This window comes from Rhizopus microsporus (assembly GCF_002708625.1).
Source record: "Rhizopus microsporus ATCC 52813 unplaced genomic scaffold scaffold_27, whole genome shotgun sequence".
NCBI lineage: Eukaryota > Fungi > Mucoromycota > Mucoromycetes > Mucorales > Rhizopodaceae > Rhizopus > Rhizopus microsporus.
The window spans coordinates 37,499-50,347 of NW_019671942.1; the positions used below are offsets into that span (position 1 = coordinate 37,499).

The 12,849-nt window shown below is 38.3% G+C and overlaps 5 protein-coding genes across 5 annotated transcripts; 2 read left to right on the plus strand and 3 right to left on the minus strand.

Annotated features, from left to right (window-relative positions):
* On the plus strand, window positions 1-2,511 carry RHIMIDRAFT_309574 (acetyl-CoA synthetase-like protein). The gene is made up of 8 exons (XM_023614600.1): window positions 1-188; window positions 243-415; window positions 461-804; window positions 860-1,070; window positions 1,121-1,342; window positions 1,399-1,548; window positions 1,597-1,890; window positions 1,952-2,511. Exons 1-8 carry the CDS (start codon window positions 17-19, stop codon window positions 2,363-2,365), a joined length of 1,980 nt encoding a protein of 659 aa, XP_023461734.1. The 5' UTR covers window positions 1-16; the 3' UTR covers window positions 2,366-2,511.
* A 735-nt stretch (window positions 2,512-3,246) lies between these two features.
* Window positions 3,247-4,087, minus strand: RHIMIDRAFT_80045 (uncharacterized protein). Its single transcript, XM_023615715.1, has 2 exons — window positions 3,317-4,087; window positions 3,247-3,259 (listed from the first exon to the last, which is right to left on the minus strand). The coding sequence occupies exon 1, from the start codon at window positions 4,012-4,014 to the stop codon at window positions 3,421-3,423; it is 594 nt and encodes a 197-aa protein (XP_023461735.1). The 5' UTR covers window positions 4,015-4,087; the 3' UTR covers window positions 3,247-3,259; window positions 3,317-3,420.
* A 1-nt stretch (window position 4,088) lies between these two features.
* On the minus strand, window positions 4,089-5,899 carry RHIMIDRAFT_80015 (uncharacterized protein). Its single transcript, XM_023615714.1, has 2 exons — window positions 5,096-5,899; window positions 4,089-5,036 (listed from the first exon to the last, which is right to left on the minus strand). Exons 1-2 carry the CDS (start codon window positions 5,588-5,590, stop codon window positions 4,443-4,445), a joined length of 1,089 nt encoding a protein of 362 aa, XP_023461736.1. The 5' UTR covers window positions 5,591-5,899; the 3' UTR covers window positions 4,089-4,442.
* On the plus strand, window positions 5,864-11,827 carry RHIMIDRAFT_79989 (ARM repeat-containing protein). Its single transcript, XM_023615713.1, has 21 exons — window positions 5,864-6,265; window positions 6,319-6,439; window positions 6,494-6,680; window positions 6,731-6,838; window positions 6,893-6,957; window positions 7,014-7,459; window positions 7,506-7,534; window positions 7,584-7,940; window positions 7,993-8,163; window positions 8,213-8,272; window positions 8,330-8,538; window positions 8,582-8,966; window positions 9,019-9,133; window positions 9,188-9,221; window positions 9,272-9,750; window positions 9,802-9,924; window positions 9,971-10,306; window positions 10,361-10,445; window positions 10,492-10,601; window positions 10,651-11,084; window positions 11,137-11,827. The coding sequence occupies exons 1-21, from the start codon at window positions 6,157-6,159 to the stop codon at window positions 11,602-11,604; spliced, it is 4,431 nt and encodes a 1,476-aa protein (XP_023461737.1). The 5' UTR covers window positions 5,864-6,156; the 3' UTR covers window positions 11,605-11,827.
* On the minus strand, window positions 11,395-12,489 carry RHIMIDRAFT_79938 (uncharacterized protein). Its single transcript, XM_023615712.1, has 4 exons — window positions 12,299-12,489; window positions 12,042-12,248; window positions 11,868-11,988; window positions 11,395-11,817 (listed from the first exon to the last, which is right to left on the minus strand). Exons 1-4 carry the CDS (start codon window positions 12,473-12,475, stop codon window positions 11,645-11,647), a joined length of 678 nt encoding a protein of 225 aa, XP_023461738.1. The 5' UTR covers window positions 12,476-12,489; the 3' UTR covers window positions 11,395-11,644.
* Window positions 12,490-12,849: the final 360 nt, after the last annotated feature.

Sequence of the window (12,849 nt, forward strand, 5' to 3'; positions counted from 1 at the left end):
TCCTGCAACACACACTATGCCGCCTGCGTTTGACCCACCTTATTCTGTACCAGCTCCAGGATCTGAAAAGAAAGAGGGTGAAACTGTACCTTTTCGTCACTTCAAATTTGCAGACAAACTGGTTGATCATCCAGAAGGAGTCTTTACCGCTTGGGATATCTTTGTCCATGGCTATGATTCAGCGGGTGGTAAGTTCACATTATATAAAGTCTTGCCATGACATTAAAAAGAGAATCAATTAGATAAACCTTTCATGGGCACACGTCGGATAGAAAATGGCGTAGCAAAGGAATATGTCTGGCAGAATTATCCAGAAGTTCGCACGCGTATTGAGAATTTCGGAAAGGGTATGCTGCAGCTTGGCTTAAAACGTCAACATGCCATTGGCATTTATTCTGTCAATAGACCAGAATGGGTAATACACATAGGGATATTCTTTCAGAGAACTTATGTTTCATAGACTATGACCGAAATTGCATCTTACAGACAAGCATTTATGATTGTTGCACTTTACGACACATTAGGTGCCGAAGCAATGGAATACATTATTAACCAGACAAGTATGGAATATATTGTCTTGAGTGCCGACAAATTGGATAACATCATCAGATTAAAGTCTCAAATCGCTACCATCAGTACAGCCATCATCATGGATGATGAAGTAGACGCTGCAAAGAAAGCTGAGGCCGAAGCTGCAGGTATCAAGGTGTACACTTTCCGAGAAGTCGAAACGATGGGTTCCGAGGTTACATCAGAATCAGATTTGCCCAAGCCAGAGGATATTGCTACCATTTGCTACACTAGGTACACATTTCGGGAAAAAAATTATATAAACGATCAACTAAGCAATATTACATAGCGGAACAACCGGTGTTCCTAAAGGCGCTGTTATAACTCAGGCTAATTGTGTAGCAGCCATCTCAGCCATTGCAGCTCTAGGTGACAAAGGCACATTTGCTGATGTCAATTCAGATGATATCTATATCTCATATCTCCCTCTTGCTCATGTATTCGAACGTGTTGCACAAGGCATTCATTTGTTCAGAGGAGCAGCCATCGGTTACTACCAGGTATATTAATTTTAATTCCCAAAAAAAAGTATATTCATATTACGTAATAGGGAGATACACTTAAACTATTAGATGACATTGCAGAATTGAGACCCACCGTCTTTTGCTCAGTGCCTCGACTCTTCAACCGTATCTATGACAAAGTACTGGCTGGCGTTAAAGCAAAGGGAGGCGTTTCAGCTTACTTGTTTAATACAGCCTTCCAATCCAAGAAAAGGCATCTCTCAAAGACAGTTTATCACTGGCTTTGGGACCGTGTCGTCTTTACACAGGCAAGTCTTTTTTTATTATTTATAAGCATATGTTGGTAACAGGGAGAGGTCATTAGATTCGACAAAAATTGGGTGGTAGACTTCGTTTTATTCTGAGTGGATCTGCTCCTGTCTCACCTGATGTGATGGATTTCATGCGAATTTGTTTTTCAGCCAAGGTGTTTGAAGGATATGGACAAACAGAAAACTTTTGTGGTGGAGCATTGGTAAAATAGACATACGAAATTTATAAAAGCTAATATGTTTGATGATAGACCATTACGGATGATAATACATCAGGTGTTGTTGGTGCACCTTTCCCTTGTTCAGAAATTAAGTTGGTTGATGTGCCTGAAATGGAATATTTCTCAACAGACAAACCTTTTCCTCGTGGTGAAATCTGTATTCGAGGTACCTCCATCATGCAAGGATACTATCAATTACCCGAAAAGACTGCCGAAGCAATTGATAAGGATGGTTGGTTGCATACAGGAGATATCGGTCAATTCGATTCTGCCAATCGCTTAGTAATCATTGACCGTCTAAAGAACATCTTCAAGCTATCTCAGGTAAAAAAAAAAAAAAAAAAAAACAGAATGAAAAGAACCCTTTGTGTTAATTTTTGATTAGGGAGAATACATTGCACCTGAAAAGATCGAAGGTGTTTACCAAAAGCACGAATTGGTTGCACAGGCCTTTGTCTATGGTGACTCTATGCAGTCTTCATTAGTAGGCATCATTGTACCTGATAAAGACGCATTCTCTGCTTGGGCCAAAGAACATTTCCCTACAGTTGAGGACCCTTATGCATCCGATGAAGTGAAAAAGGCATTGCTGAAGGAGTTAACAGCATACGGTAAAGAAAATGACCTTAAGGGATTCGAACAGATCAGAAGTGTCTACCTTACACCCAACGAATTCTCGATTGAAAATGATCTCTTGACACCCACTTTCAAGTTGAGACGTGAAAATGCAAAGAAAGTGTATGAATCACAAATTGAAATTATGTACGCCTCTTTGTCAAATGGTAGAGCCTTTAACTAACCTCTCCTATATATACATACCACATTTAATAAACCTGATCAATTATTTATACATGTAAACTGATTCTCTCATCATCAGCTGATGTTTTCTATAGTCATCAAGTCATCAGGCTTAAGAAAAAAAAAAAAGCATTATCAGATGATTCTAAGAAGGGTTGATTGCGTGCATCCCCTTTTAAGGACTGTCATACAACAGTAAAGTAGCTATTTAGATGTGTACAGTATAAAATCAACATAATCTTTATTGTCCAACAAATAGTTGACTATTTTTGATTACAAGAGAGTCCTTCAAGGATGTCAATGCATTGTTTTTTCGGGAACGTTAAACTGCCACCGCAATTAAGAAGTCACAACTCGATCTATTGAAGAATATTAGAAGCCATTTTTTTCAAATGTCTTTGACTTACCCCGATTACTGACATCATGGCCAGTATCCCAGCATTCTCTTGCATTTAGGAGGGATGCGGTCTTGCTTATAAATTCAGTGCTACAGTGGCTGATTTTAGCAGATAGTTCAGGAAATGTTTCCTGAAAGAGCAGTGAGCAAAGGCCAGAAAGACCAATGGCAAGGGCAGACAGGTTATCTCTAGGTTTGGCAACTTTTTTGTGACCAAAACACAGTCAAGATTACGGCGCAAGAACGCTCCTTTGGCCTTTGTCTTGATTTCTTTGCCTTTTATAACCTTTCGATGGATGGAATGGTCCAGCTTGGAGAAGCAGTACATGCATGTTTGTGATGTCATGTTTTCATTTGTGATGCACACATTGATGTTCATACCATGCATGCACTGCTTCCATTTTCCATCATATCTTCTATATCCCTTTATGGTTGAGCCTACCCCCATGCCTCTGTCTCTGATAAACATGATAGGACATGGCCTGCTTCTACCTTTTACTAAATAGTTTATATAATAGTTAGTATTCATCAATCGTATATTACTGTGCTCTTTACCTTTCTTCCCTATCAAAAACGTTCTTTCTTTCGCATACAAGCGTCTTCGAAAGTGGTCGTTTTGTATTTCACATGTCCTTTTCAATTTGACTCTCTTTTTGGAATTATAAAAATTTCTGAGCTAAACGGTTACTGACACGTTGCTGGTGTATATTCATTGCTTGCTCAACGCTTGTTGCCATCTTTAAGTCTAACTTTGAAAGATTATTTTCAATGGCTTGTACTGCTTTGCCTTCTGCTGACTTCTTTGCTTTTTCCAGCTTTCTTCGGACATTATAATATCCTGAGCCAATATCTATATCGCCTGCCTTTATTGCCATAGAAGGTGGTAGCTGCAGAAATGAGTTTGCATCATATTCTTCACCGCTATACTTGCTCACTATTTTCTGAGCTTCTTCTTTACACTCATCGATATTTTCCAATGCTTTGTACTTATCGCGTAGCTCAAGATGATACTTGAATCGTTTCATTGTCAGGGGAGCAGTGCTTGTCATAGTCTTCAGACCATTATCTGTGCCAGAAAAAATGAACTCTTCAGAAGGATTAACCTGTGGGCTTAGTTGACAATCTTCCACTTTAGCAATCCCATGACCATATTTCTGGACAATATGCCACTGAGTATTGCTGCTTTGGGAGGCAGTGGTTGTTTCGTGGGTAATTGCAGGTTTTTGCTTCATCGCTACCCTTTTAAAATGCATCAGTTGTCTTTTCAACTTCAGTTTATCTCTTGCTGCTTGCACAGACAAAAACGACTAATTTCGTTCATCTTTAACTTGTTCGATAGCGTTGTATAAGTCACCTTTTCTTCAAGGCTGCTATTTCTCCATTTGGCCTTCAAGTCTTTGATGTCCTTGGAGAAGTCTCTGTTATTGTTGTTCTTCAATGCATCTTTAAGCAATTTTTCTATCTGAACGACTTCAGATTGCAAGCCTTGGATTTCTTGTACAAGAGTTTCTTTCGGCTTTTTAGATTCCTCTTTCACAATTGAATGATCTGTCAATTCATATGAGGCGGGACCTTTCTTATTGTTTGAATCACCCACAGCATCCTTTGTTCCAAGCAAGCAAGCGGTCTTTATTCCAGGCAACAGTGTTATATTTTGAGCAAACTCTAGACCGTTGGGCTTTCACACCGTTGCTATATCATTCATATCAAAAAATGAGCTAAAAACAGCATCTTTGTTTTGGCGAGCTTCTTCAACTGATTCTATGAGATAGTTATCATAGCTGAATATTGCCAATGCACAAGGCAGTCTGGTCAATATTTGATACAATGATGGCTCGTCTATTCTTAAGACATGTAGTGTAGAAACAGATGGCTGCGGACAAAGCTTTCTGTAGCCAGCATACAAAAGAGTATCATTCGCTAGGATGCAAAGTGGTAATTGATGAGCTATAATGAGCCGTTCCTTCTTCTTTGGAATATACGACTTCAAAGCATTCAAAATCAGCAGGCAAGGGTATGCTTCTTTTTCTTTGACGTCAGAACATTCCTTTTTCAGGTCGTCGATACTGAATGCATCTTTTCTGTCATTGAGAAGTAGGCTTTTCAGAGCAGATTTTAAACAGCGTAATCTCCTTCTTGTTAAATCTGTGGTGTTGCCTGTGATCAGCTCTTCTTCTTCCACGTCATCCTCGTCATTATTTTTACTGGTGAGTTGACTTTCTCCTGCAACAGTGCTCTCAACTCTTGCTATATTGCTCCTTTCGACTTTCCTAGCCTGTGAAGTAAGAATGTTACATTGTCAATATCTTGTAGCACGAAAATAAGGCATCTTACCAAAACAGCCATTTTGTATCCATCAATCCTTTTTTGGTACGTATCGACTTTAGCTTTCCATTTGTGTGCTTCTTCAGGCTTTCTTTTTATTTTTGCTTCGTACTTTTTTTTCTTGTATTCTTCGCCTCGTACAATATTCCTTCTTACATTCCTAGGCAGATCGGCAAAAGTAGATGTCCTGCTATTATCGTCTATTGATTGTTGTGAATCATTCTTTGAACTTTCTTCTGCTTTTTTCTGGATATAGCTTCTGTATTTGGCTTCTCGGTTAGGCGCCAAATGTAGCTTTCTTCTTACCAACACCAGCATGATCACACAAATAGAAGGTGGTGTGAGCTGGCAAAGCTTCAAGAATGAGCTCCTCGATGAACTGGAGATTGCTTGCAACGGGATACTGTTGTTTAAAGACCCACTTAGCATGCGATAACGCGTCCTTTTTGAACCATTCCTCGAACTTATCAGACGTAGTAATGATGGTCTGACCACTTTCCTCATAATCTGGAACAGTAGGGCAAACAAAATCAGCAGTAATAGAGATGGAGATACTTTTAAAGTTGGCAGACATTTCAGTAGATGATATATATTTAATAACTGTGTGAACTGTTATGGATAAAGGGTCATTAAATATTGTACGTGGCTGTCTTTCTACAGGGCGATTTTTTTTAGGGGACAGCACTCATAGCGGGTGCCCCGTTTATTGAATCATAGATGAAGGATTGAATTATGATAGGATTAAAGAGGGAGTGGAGGGTTAAAATATTGTTAAAATAAGAAGGATGACCAGAAATCATGCATTAGGGCGATATAACGTTTCATGTCGGCCATTTAATTTCATTGGCCTGTAACATTTACCTTTTTTTTTCTACTTTGTCTGCATCCTGCTTCATTTTCAAGATGGGTAACAAAATCTCAACTGTGACAGCCATTGCAGGAATCGACAGTTATGTAAGCGAGCTGAATGACATCAACTATCAGAAAAGGTGGCTTTCATACATTGTCAACAACTACAACTGTTGTATATTTATGCATATATTTTATATAGTATTGGCAATGCTCGATTCATGAAGACCATTCTAGGCAGACACGAAAGGGACGGTTACGTGGTTGTTAAGATATTTGTTAAGCCAGAGTTAGGAATGTCACTAAAGAAGAGAGTGAAGAAATTGAAAGGTTCATATGACATATAGATATATACTTTGAAAGAGCCAACACTTTCTATATAGAGGAATACAAGACTTTATCCGATGTGCATAATGCCTTTTCCTTTCAGAGGATACTAGAGACAGATAGAGCAGCCTATCTTGTTAGACAGTATCTGTATAGCAACCTGTATGATAGGATCAGGTAAAGAATATTTACATACATTTTTTCTAGATCCTTACACATCTCGTTTATTAGCACACGGCCCTTTCTAACAACCATTGAAAAAAAATGGATTGCTTATCAACTCATACGTGGAGTTGCTGATTTTCACTCAAGAAAGGTATATCACGGCGATATCAAAACAGAGAATGTTCTTGTCACATCCTGGAATTGGGCATTTATAGTCGACTTTGCTTCTTTTAAACCAACTTATTTACCAGAGGTACATATAGAAAACAGAACCACTTTATCAAACCATTTACACCCATGTAGGATAATCCTGCCGATTTTTCATTCTTTTTTGATACATCGTCTAGAAGAACGTGTTACATAGCCCCTGAGCGGTTTTACAAAGCGGGAACAGAGATAGATCAACGCATTGTAAATTAAAAACAATGTGATAAAAAGATGCATTTGTTTACATTGTAACAATAGAAAATGATGGATGAGGATGATTATCTGAATGAACTCACACCAGAGATGGACATATTCTCACTTGGGTAAGAAAAAAAAAAGAAAAAAAAAACTCCCTCATCCATATATTGACATTTTGTAGCTGCGTGATTGCAGAACTCTTTTTAGAAGGTTCTTCCCTATTTACGTTATCACAGCTATTCAAATACAAGAGTGGGGAATATAATCCAAGTACAAGCCTGAACAAGATTGAAGACAAGAACATTAGAGAACTAGTACAACACATGATACAGATTGATCCAACTGCTCGGTTATCAGCACAAGACTATTTAACTCAATGGCACGGAAAAGCCTTTCCTCATTACTTTTATTCTTTCTTATACCAGTACATGAGCTCTTTAACTGATAAAGTCGAGCAAAAGGATACAACTCTCTTCTCTGCCTTATCTTCAGCTTACCCCAACATGACAAGCAGAAAGCTAACGGATGCGGATGAGAAGATTGAACGCGTTTTTTTCGATTTTGAAAAGATTATGGATTATGTATCCTCTGACGACGCGGATGAAGAAAAACACAAGAAACGAAAAGGTATAGCTGTGAATATGATTGGGTTATTTATAACATCTATACATAGATTCATTCAACACAGCCACTGCATCATCAGTAAGTATGTGTTCAATAAAAGGGCTTTTTCGGTAACAGTGTATTCTAGATACTATTGTCTCCCGAGGTCACCTTTCCAAATCACAGTCATATTTCTAGTACACACGAAGATGGTGTCGTATACAAACCTGGAGGTAATCCATGTCTTGATACGCTGTTTCAAACAACTGATATGTTTTTGTGTGTAGAGGAAGGATCACTCATCCTGCTTTCATTCATTTGTTCATTGATTCGAAACACTCTTTATCCAAGCTCTAAACTGAAAGCACTCGATATACTTTTCGCCCTCGGAGAAAAAGTTCCTGACGATGTCAAACTTGACCGTCTAGTCCCTTACTTGATGTGCTTATTAACAGATGAATCAGCACTGGTGAGAGCAAATGCAATAAAGACCTTGACTCGAATTGTAAGTAAACATGCGTTTTTTTTTTTGTGTGACTCATATCATCTGTATATAGCTGTGTATGGTAGAATCCATATCTCCCATTAACGCAAGAATATTTCCAGAATATATCTTACCGAGCCTTCGATCATTTACAACTGATACAGATGCTCTCGTCAGATCAACCTATGCCTCTTGTATTGCTTTACTAGCAGAGACTGCCCTAAGATTCTTGGAAATGACACAGGTAAGAGCTTTGTCATTGTTTATACATTTACGCTCATGTCTCTCGCTAGTTTCTCAAGACAGATGATATCTATCCTTCCGACCTTGAATCTGAAGATTTGGATTTTGAGGCAAGTGTATACTTTTCTTTTTTCTGTGCTTATTTTAATCCCATTGTATATATATAGTCCTCGTATGACTCTTATCTTCAGGAACTTCAATCCGTCATTCAAGAACAAACGACCCTGCTGCTGATCGACAAAAGTAGTTCTGTCAAGCGAGCCTTATTGACCAACATCACTTCACTATGTGTGTTTTTTGGTCGACAAAAGGCAAATGATGTGCTCCTAAGTCATATGATCACTTATCTGAACGACAAGGATTGGATGCTGAGAAGGTAAATGATACACTATAGGCGTATCTTTATTAACACTATCTAGTGCATTTTTTGAGAGCATAAAAGGTGTTGGTACCTTTGTGGGAGCACGAAGTTTGGAAGAATACATCCTACCGCTCATGATTCAAGCTCTTACGGATCCTGAAGAGTTTGTAGTCGAAAAGGTGCTCAATTCACTAACCAGTTTAGCTGACCTGGGTCTATTTCCAAAGATGAAAATTTGGGAAATTGTCAGTATCGTCTGGCCTCTGATGTGCCACCCCAATATATGGATCCGTGATGGATCTGTTGGATTTATTTCTTCTGCTATCAAACATTTGCCCGAAACAGACGTTTGGTGTATCGTGTATCCTTTGTTACGACCCTTTTTAAGATCAGATATAGCAGATATTAATGAAGAGCTGCTGCTACAGAATATAGAATCACCTGTAACTACTCTATTTTTTGTAGAGACATTTTTTTTTGTAACATGTTGTTTAGATACCACGTCAAGTCTATGAACAGGCTATCCTATGGGCTACCAAGGCCACTACAAGATCTACTTTCTGGAAAAAGCAAAGAGAATCCTTCAAATCTGGATCGTCGGCCATCATGGGTATATAACATATACAAGCTTGTGAGCAACATCATTGACTGAAATAAGCCATAGGAATGAATGAAAAAGAAGATGAAAACTCTGAAGAGTAAAATAAGAAAAAAAAAAATCAAATGACATGTACTCACCTCCTTTTAGAGATGTAGCTTTTCTAGAACGCCTACGGTCAGTTGGTATGAGCCTGGACGATGAGGAAAAGCTGAGACACATGCGAGACTACATATTCAAAGTATCACGCGTGAAAACGAGAAGCAACCGCCCTAGTTCAAAAGATGAGTATGAAAACATGGGCAAGGAAGAAGTCCTGTTAAAAAACCTGGGTGTGACGCCCATGACAGTCTTCTTACCAGACTTGTCTCATAAAATTCATAATGCAAAAACAAGTGTACAGAGAACCACGATCAAAGCAAAGCCCATCAGATCGCATTCCCGTGAAGATCTTTGTAAAGTGAATCAAATAGCTAATCAGCCACATGTCAGGGCTCTCGCTCAGGACAACCATAAGACGGCACCTGTTCCGATTAATACAACAGGTGATTCGGTGGAAGCGCCCAAAGCAAGTCCATCTGAATATAGCTTTGGAACAAGTTTACCAAAGAGCCTTGAGCGCCCAAAGAGTAAGATTATTCACAGGCATAGTTTCGTGCGGTACTTATATATACGCAAAGGTATCATCTTGACCATGGACGCGATCAAAAGTAAAAACACGAAAATGGACGAACCCATCAGTTTGAGCATGGTAGAGAAATGCAAGGATGAAAATGACAAGGAAACATTAGATGTCAGCTCAGGTACATTTATAACCAGTATAAACATTCAACTGACCCAAAGGTGTAGTTGGTTATGCACACCTCCAAAAACTTTTATACAAAACTGCCATGGAAGCTTTTCCTCCCTATATACCCGAATTTATTGGAGATCCAAGTGTTTTGAAACGCATCAGAAGATTACCTCAAGGCATGGCACCGTTTAGGACCATGGCCAATTGGAGACCTGAGGGGATCTTGGTGGCTCATTTCACTGAACACACAGCCTCTATTAACCAATTGGCTATTTCATGGGATAATTTGCTATTTGCATCATGTTCTGATGATGGTTCAGTCAAGATATGGGATTGTTCAAGGCTTGAAAGAAATGTCACAAATAGATCGAGGGTGACATATAATCAGCAAGGTAAGCTGAGGTAATCTGTCAAACATTGTTATTTTTTTACAATCTAGTCTATAGGTGGTAGGATAAAATGCATCACGTTCATTCAACAAACCTACAGCATCGCATCTGCCTCAGATAATGGAAGCATCCATATCTTTCGGTATATATAAAATGTGATTCTTTTAAATATCACTCACGCTTGTTAGAGTGGATATTCATAATGCAGGAACAGCGCTGAAATTTGGAAAATGTATTCCAGTGCGAGAATTTCAACTACAGGATGAATATGCGCTTCATTTGAGACATATAACTAGCAGTGAGTAATGATAGTCTACAGAAAGCAAGGGAATACTTACACATGACAGACACTTCAAACACGATGGCGGGATCCAAATCCATTCTGATATTTACTACAACAAAAGGCCGCATCTATGCCTTGGACCTATTAACGATGGAGATCATTTGGAAATTACAAAATCCTCAAAGTCACGGAGTGATAACAGCAATGACGATTGACAAGTTGAATACATGGTTACTCGTAGGAACCATGAGAGGCATATTGACCTTATACGACCTACGATTTCAGATTCCACTCAAATCGTGGCTTCATCCGAGCAAGAGCCGTATCAGCGTGCTCTTACTGAATCAGGATCCACGAGCGGAAAACAAGCAAGTGATCATTGCTTCTGGCAAAAATGAAGTGTCTATATGGGACATTGTCAACTTACAGTGCACAGAGGTATTTGCTGTAAAATCGGGGGATGAAAAGACAACGGGAGTGATACTTGAGGCATACAAGGTTTGTGCAATTTATAAAAGCCCCCCCCCCAATGAATTAACAGTAGTAGTAGCCTCTTGAAACGCCGGGTGATCGAGAAATACTAGTCAATTCGTTCACGATGAATGAATCCAATTTTACAGAGAATTCAATCCGAGCCATTGCAGCGCCTGCTGATTGTCGGCTGATGATCACTGGAGGATCCGATCGAAAGATACGATTTTGGGATACAGCGAGAATAGAAAATTCGGGAGTTATCTTGGGTACAGAATTAGACGAGAGTAAACCAAGGTATAGTACGAATACGATTGAGCATACAAAATTCCATTTTGAGTTCAATAGAACCAACAATCACCATGGAAACAGTATTCGTAACAACAACACTACGGCAAGCACGAATGCACTGACGAACTCCGTAGCACAACAACAGTATTTACTCAGAAACCACATAGATGCCATCACAGACATCATTCTTACCGAGTTACCTTACCCAATGATCATTAGTGGAGATAGAGATGGCGTGATTAAAGTATTAGCCTAAGACTTTATAAATATTTACACTTTATTATTATCTACACTTCTCATGATTGAGCATCAATTAACTCTTTGATGTTTTTTCTCAGTCGTTTTATCTTTTCATCTGGTTCGACATGAGATGGCTGATTTTTAGTTTTGGCGTATACGTCTTCCATGAGCTGTTTTAATACATCTAGTTGATATATAATCTTTTTTACTGCATCTTCCGTATTCAATACTGCCACTTCACGTTAGGGAGGACCTATGTTTATGTGTATACATAATTACCTTGATGTTCCTCTTTTGCTTCTCTTAGCATCGTTACTAATTGCTGATAAGGTTCTATTGACTTTTTCTGACTTTCAATCGATGCCAAATCCCTTTTTAACCTGCTATTGAAGAGTTGCTCCTGAAGAGAGGCAGTGTGAGTTGTATGTAATATTTTGAATAAACTATCTTTACAGCACGAATCTTTCTTTTTAAACTTTTTATATTTTCATCCAATTCAAGTTCTTTATCTTTTGATAAATTCAAGTCAATTGTATGATTGAATAGTTCAATATTCAGGTTATTGGGTATCTTCCAGGCGTAACTGTACACATATTGTTGTAAGGTATTAAAACAGTCGTCTAGGCGAATTTCTAGCTTATTTTCAAATGCTCTAATGATCTACACACGTGTTAATGACTGTATTTGATTGCCGTGTATATTTTAATTACATGAAATATTTCTATTGCTTTATCTTTGTGCATGTCTTCTAATCGTTCATTGACACCTTCAATGACATTATGCATGATGGCATTCATGTAATCATAGAGTTCATCAAAATAACGTTGAGGCAAAAACCCAAATATTTCAGCCAACAACTCATTTTCACAATATTCTCTTGGAATCATTAAAGAGAAAAAAGAAAGAAAAAAGGGGCTCCCTTTAGAGACCCATGTGTGACTACTGAAAATGGTCTTTGTCTATTGTTTCAACCTTTGAGAGACACATTCTAGGCGATATATGTCTCAAAGTTTTTGTTTCAAAAATGTTTAGTTTATTTGAACCATCCACTGATGAACAACAGCTTCAGATTGGGTCATTATTTATAAAAATTCTCAATGAGATACTCATAAGCACAAAGGGAGTGTGTCTACTCTCTCTGACATAATAAACCTCCCTTTTTTGAAATAAAGCAAAGAACAAGCCAATCATAAAGAAAAAGATTTTACCTTTTTAATAACAACAAAACATTACACAGTTTTCACTTTTTTTTTTTTTTTTT

Excerpts from the sequence above, each read along its gene's own strand:
- RHIMIDRAFT_309574 (XM_023614600.1), top strand. The coding sequence starts at position 17 with ATGCCGCCTGCGTTTGACCCACCTTATTCTGTACCAGCTCCAGGATCT. Across the intron at positions 189-242 it reads TGGCTATGATTCAGCGGGTG|ATAAACCTTTCATGGGCACA; the intron begins GTAAGTTCACAT and ends AGAATCAATTAG. Across the intron at positions 416-460 it reads CTGTCAATAGACCAGAATGG|ACTATGACCGAAATTGCATC; the intron begins GTAATACACATA and ends TATGTTTCATAG.
- RHIMIDRAFT_80045 (XM_023615715.1), bottom strand. The coding sequence starts at position 4,014 with ATGCATTTTAAAAGGGTAGCGATGAAGCAAAAACCTGCAATTACCCAC.
- RHIMIDRAFT_80015 (XM_023615714.1), bottom strand. The coding sequence starts at position 5,590 with ATGAGGAAAGTGGTCAGACCATCATTACTACGTCTGATAAGTTCGAGG. Across the intron at positions 5,037-5,095 it reads GATACAAAATGGCTGTTTTG|GCTAGGAAAGTCGAAAGGAG; the intron begins GTAAGATGCCTT and ends CTTACTTCACAG.
- RHIMIDRAFT_79989 (XM_023615713.1), top strand. The coding sequence starts at position 6,157 with ATGAAGACCATTCTAGGCAGACACGAAAGGGACGGTTACGTGGTTGTT. Across the intron at positions 8,164-8,212 it reads GATTCTTGGAAATGACACAG|TTTCTCAAGACAGATGATAT; the intron begins GTAAGAGCTTTG and ends GTCTCTCGCTAG. Across the intron at positions 8,273-8,329 it reads CTGAAGATTTGGATTTTGAG|TCCTCGTATGACTCTTATCT; the intron begins GCAAGTGTATAC and ends GTATATATATAG.
- RHIMIDRAFT_79938 (XM_023615712.1), bottom strand. The coding sequence starts at position 12,475 with ATGATTCCAAGAGAATATTGTGAAAATGAGTTGTTGGCTGAAATATTT. Across the intron at positions 11,989-12,041 it reads TAAAAAGAAAGATTCGTGCT|GAGCAACTCTTCAATAGCAG; the intron begins GTAAAGATAGTT and ends GCCTCTCTTCAG. Across the intron at positions 11,818-11,867 it reads AGCAAAAGAGGAACATCAAG|TATTGAATACGGAAGATGCA; the intron begins GTAATTATGTAT and ends GTGAAGTGGCAG.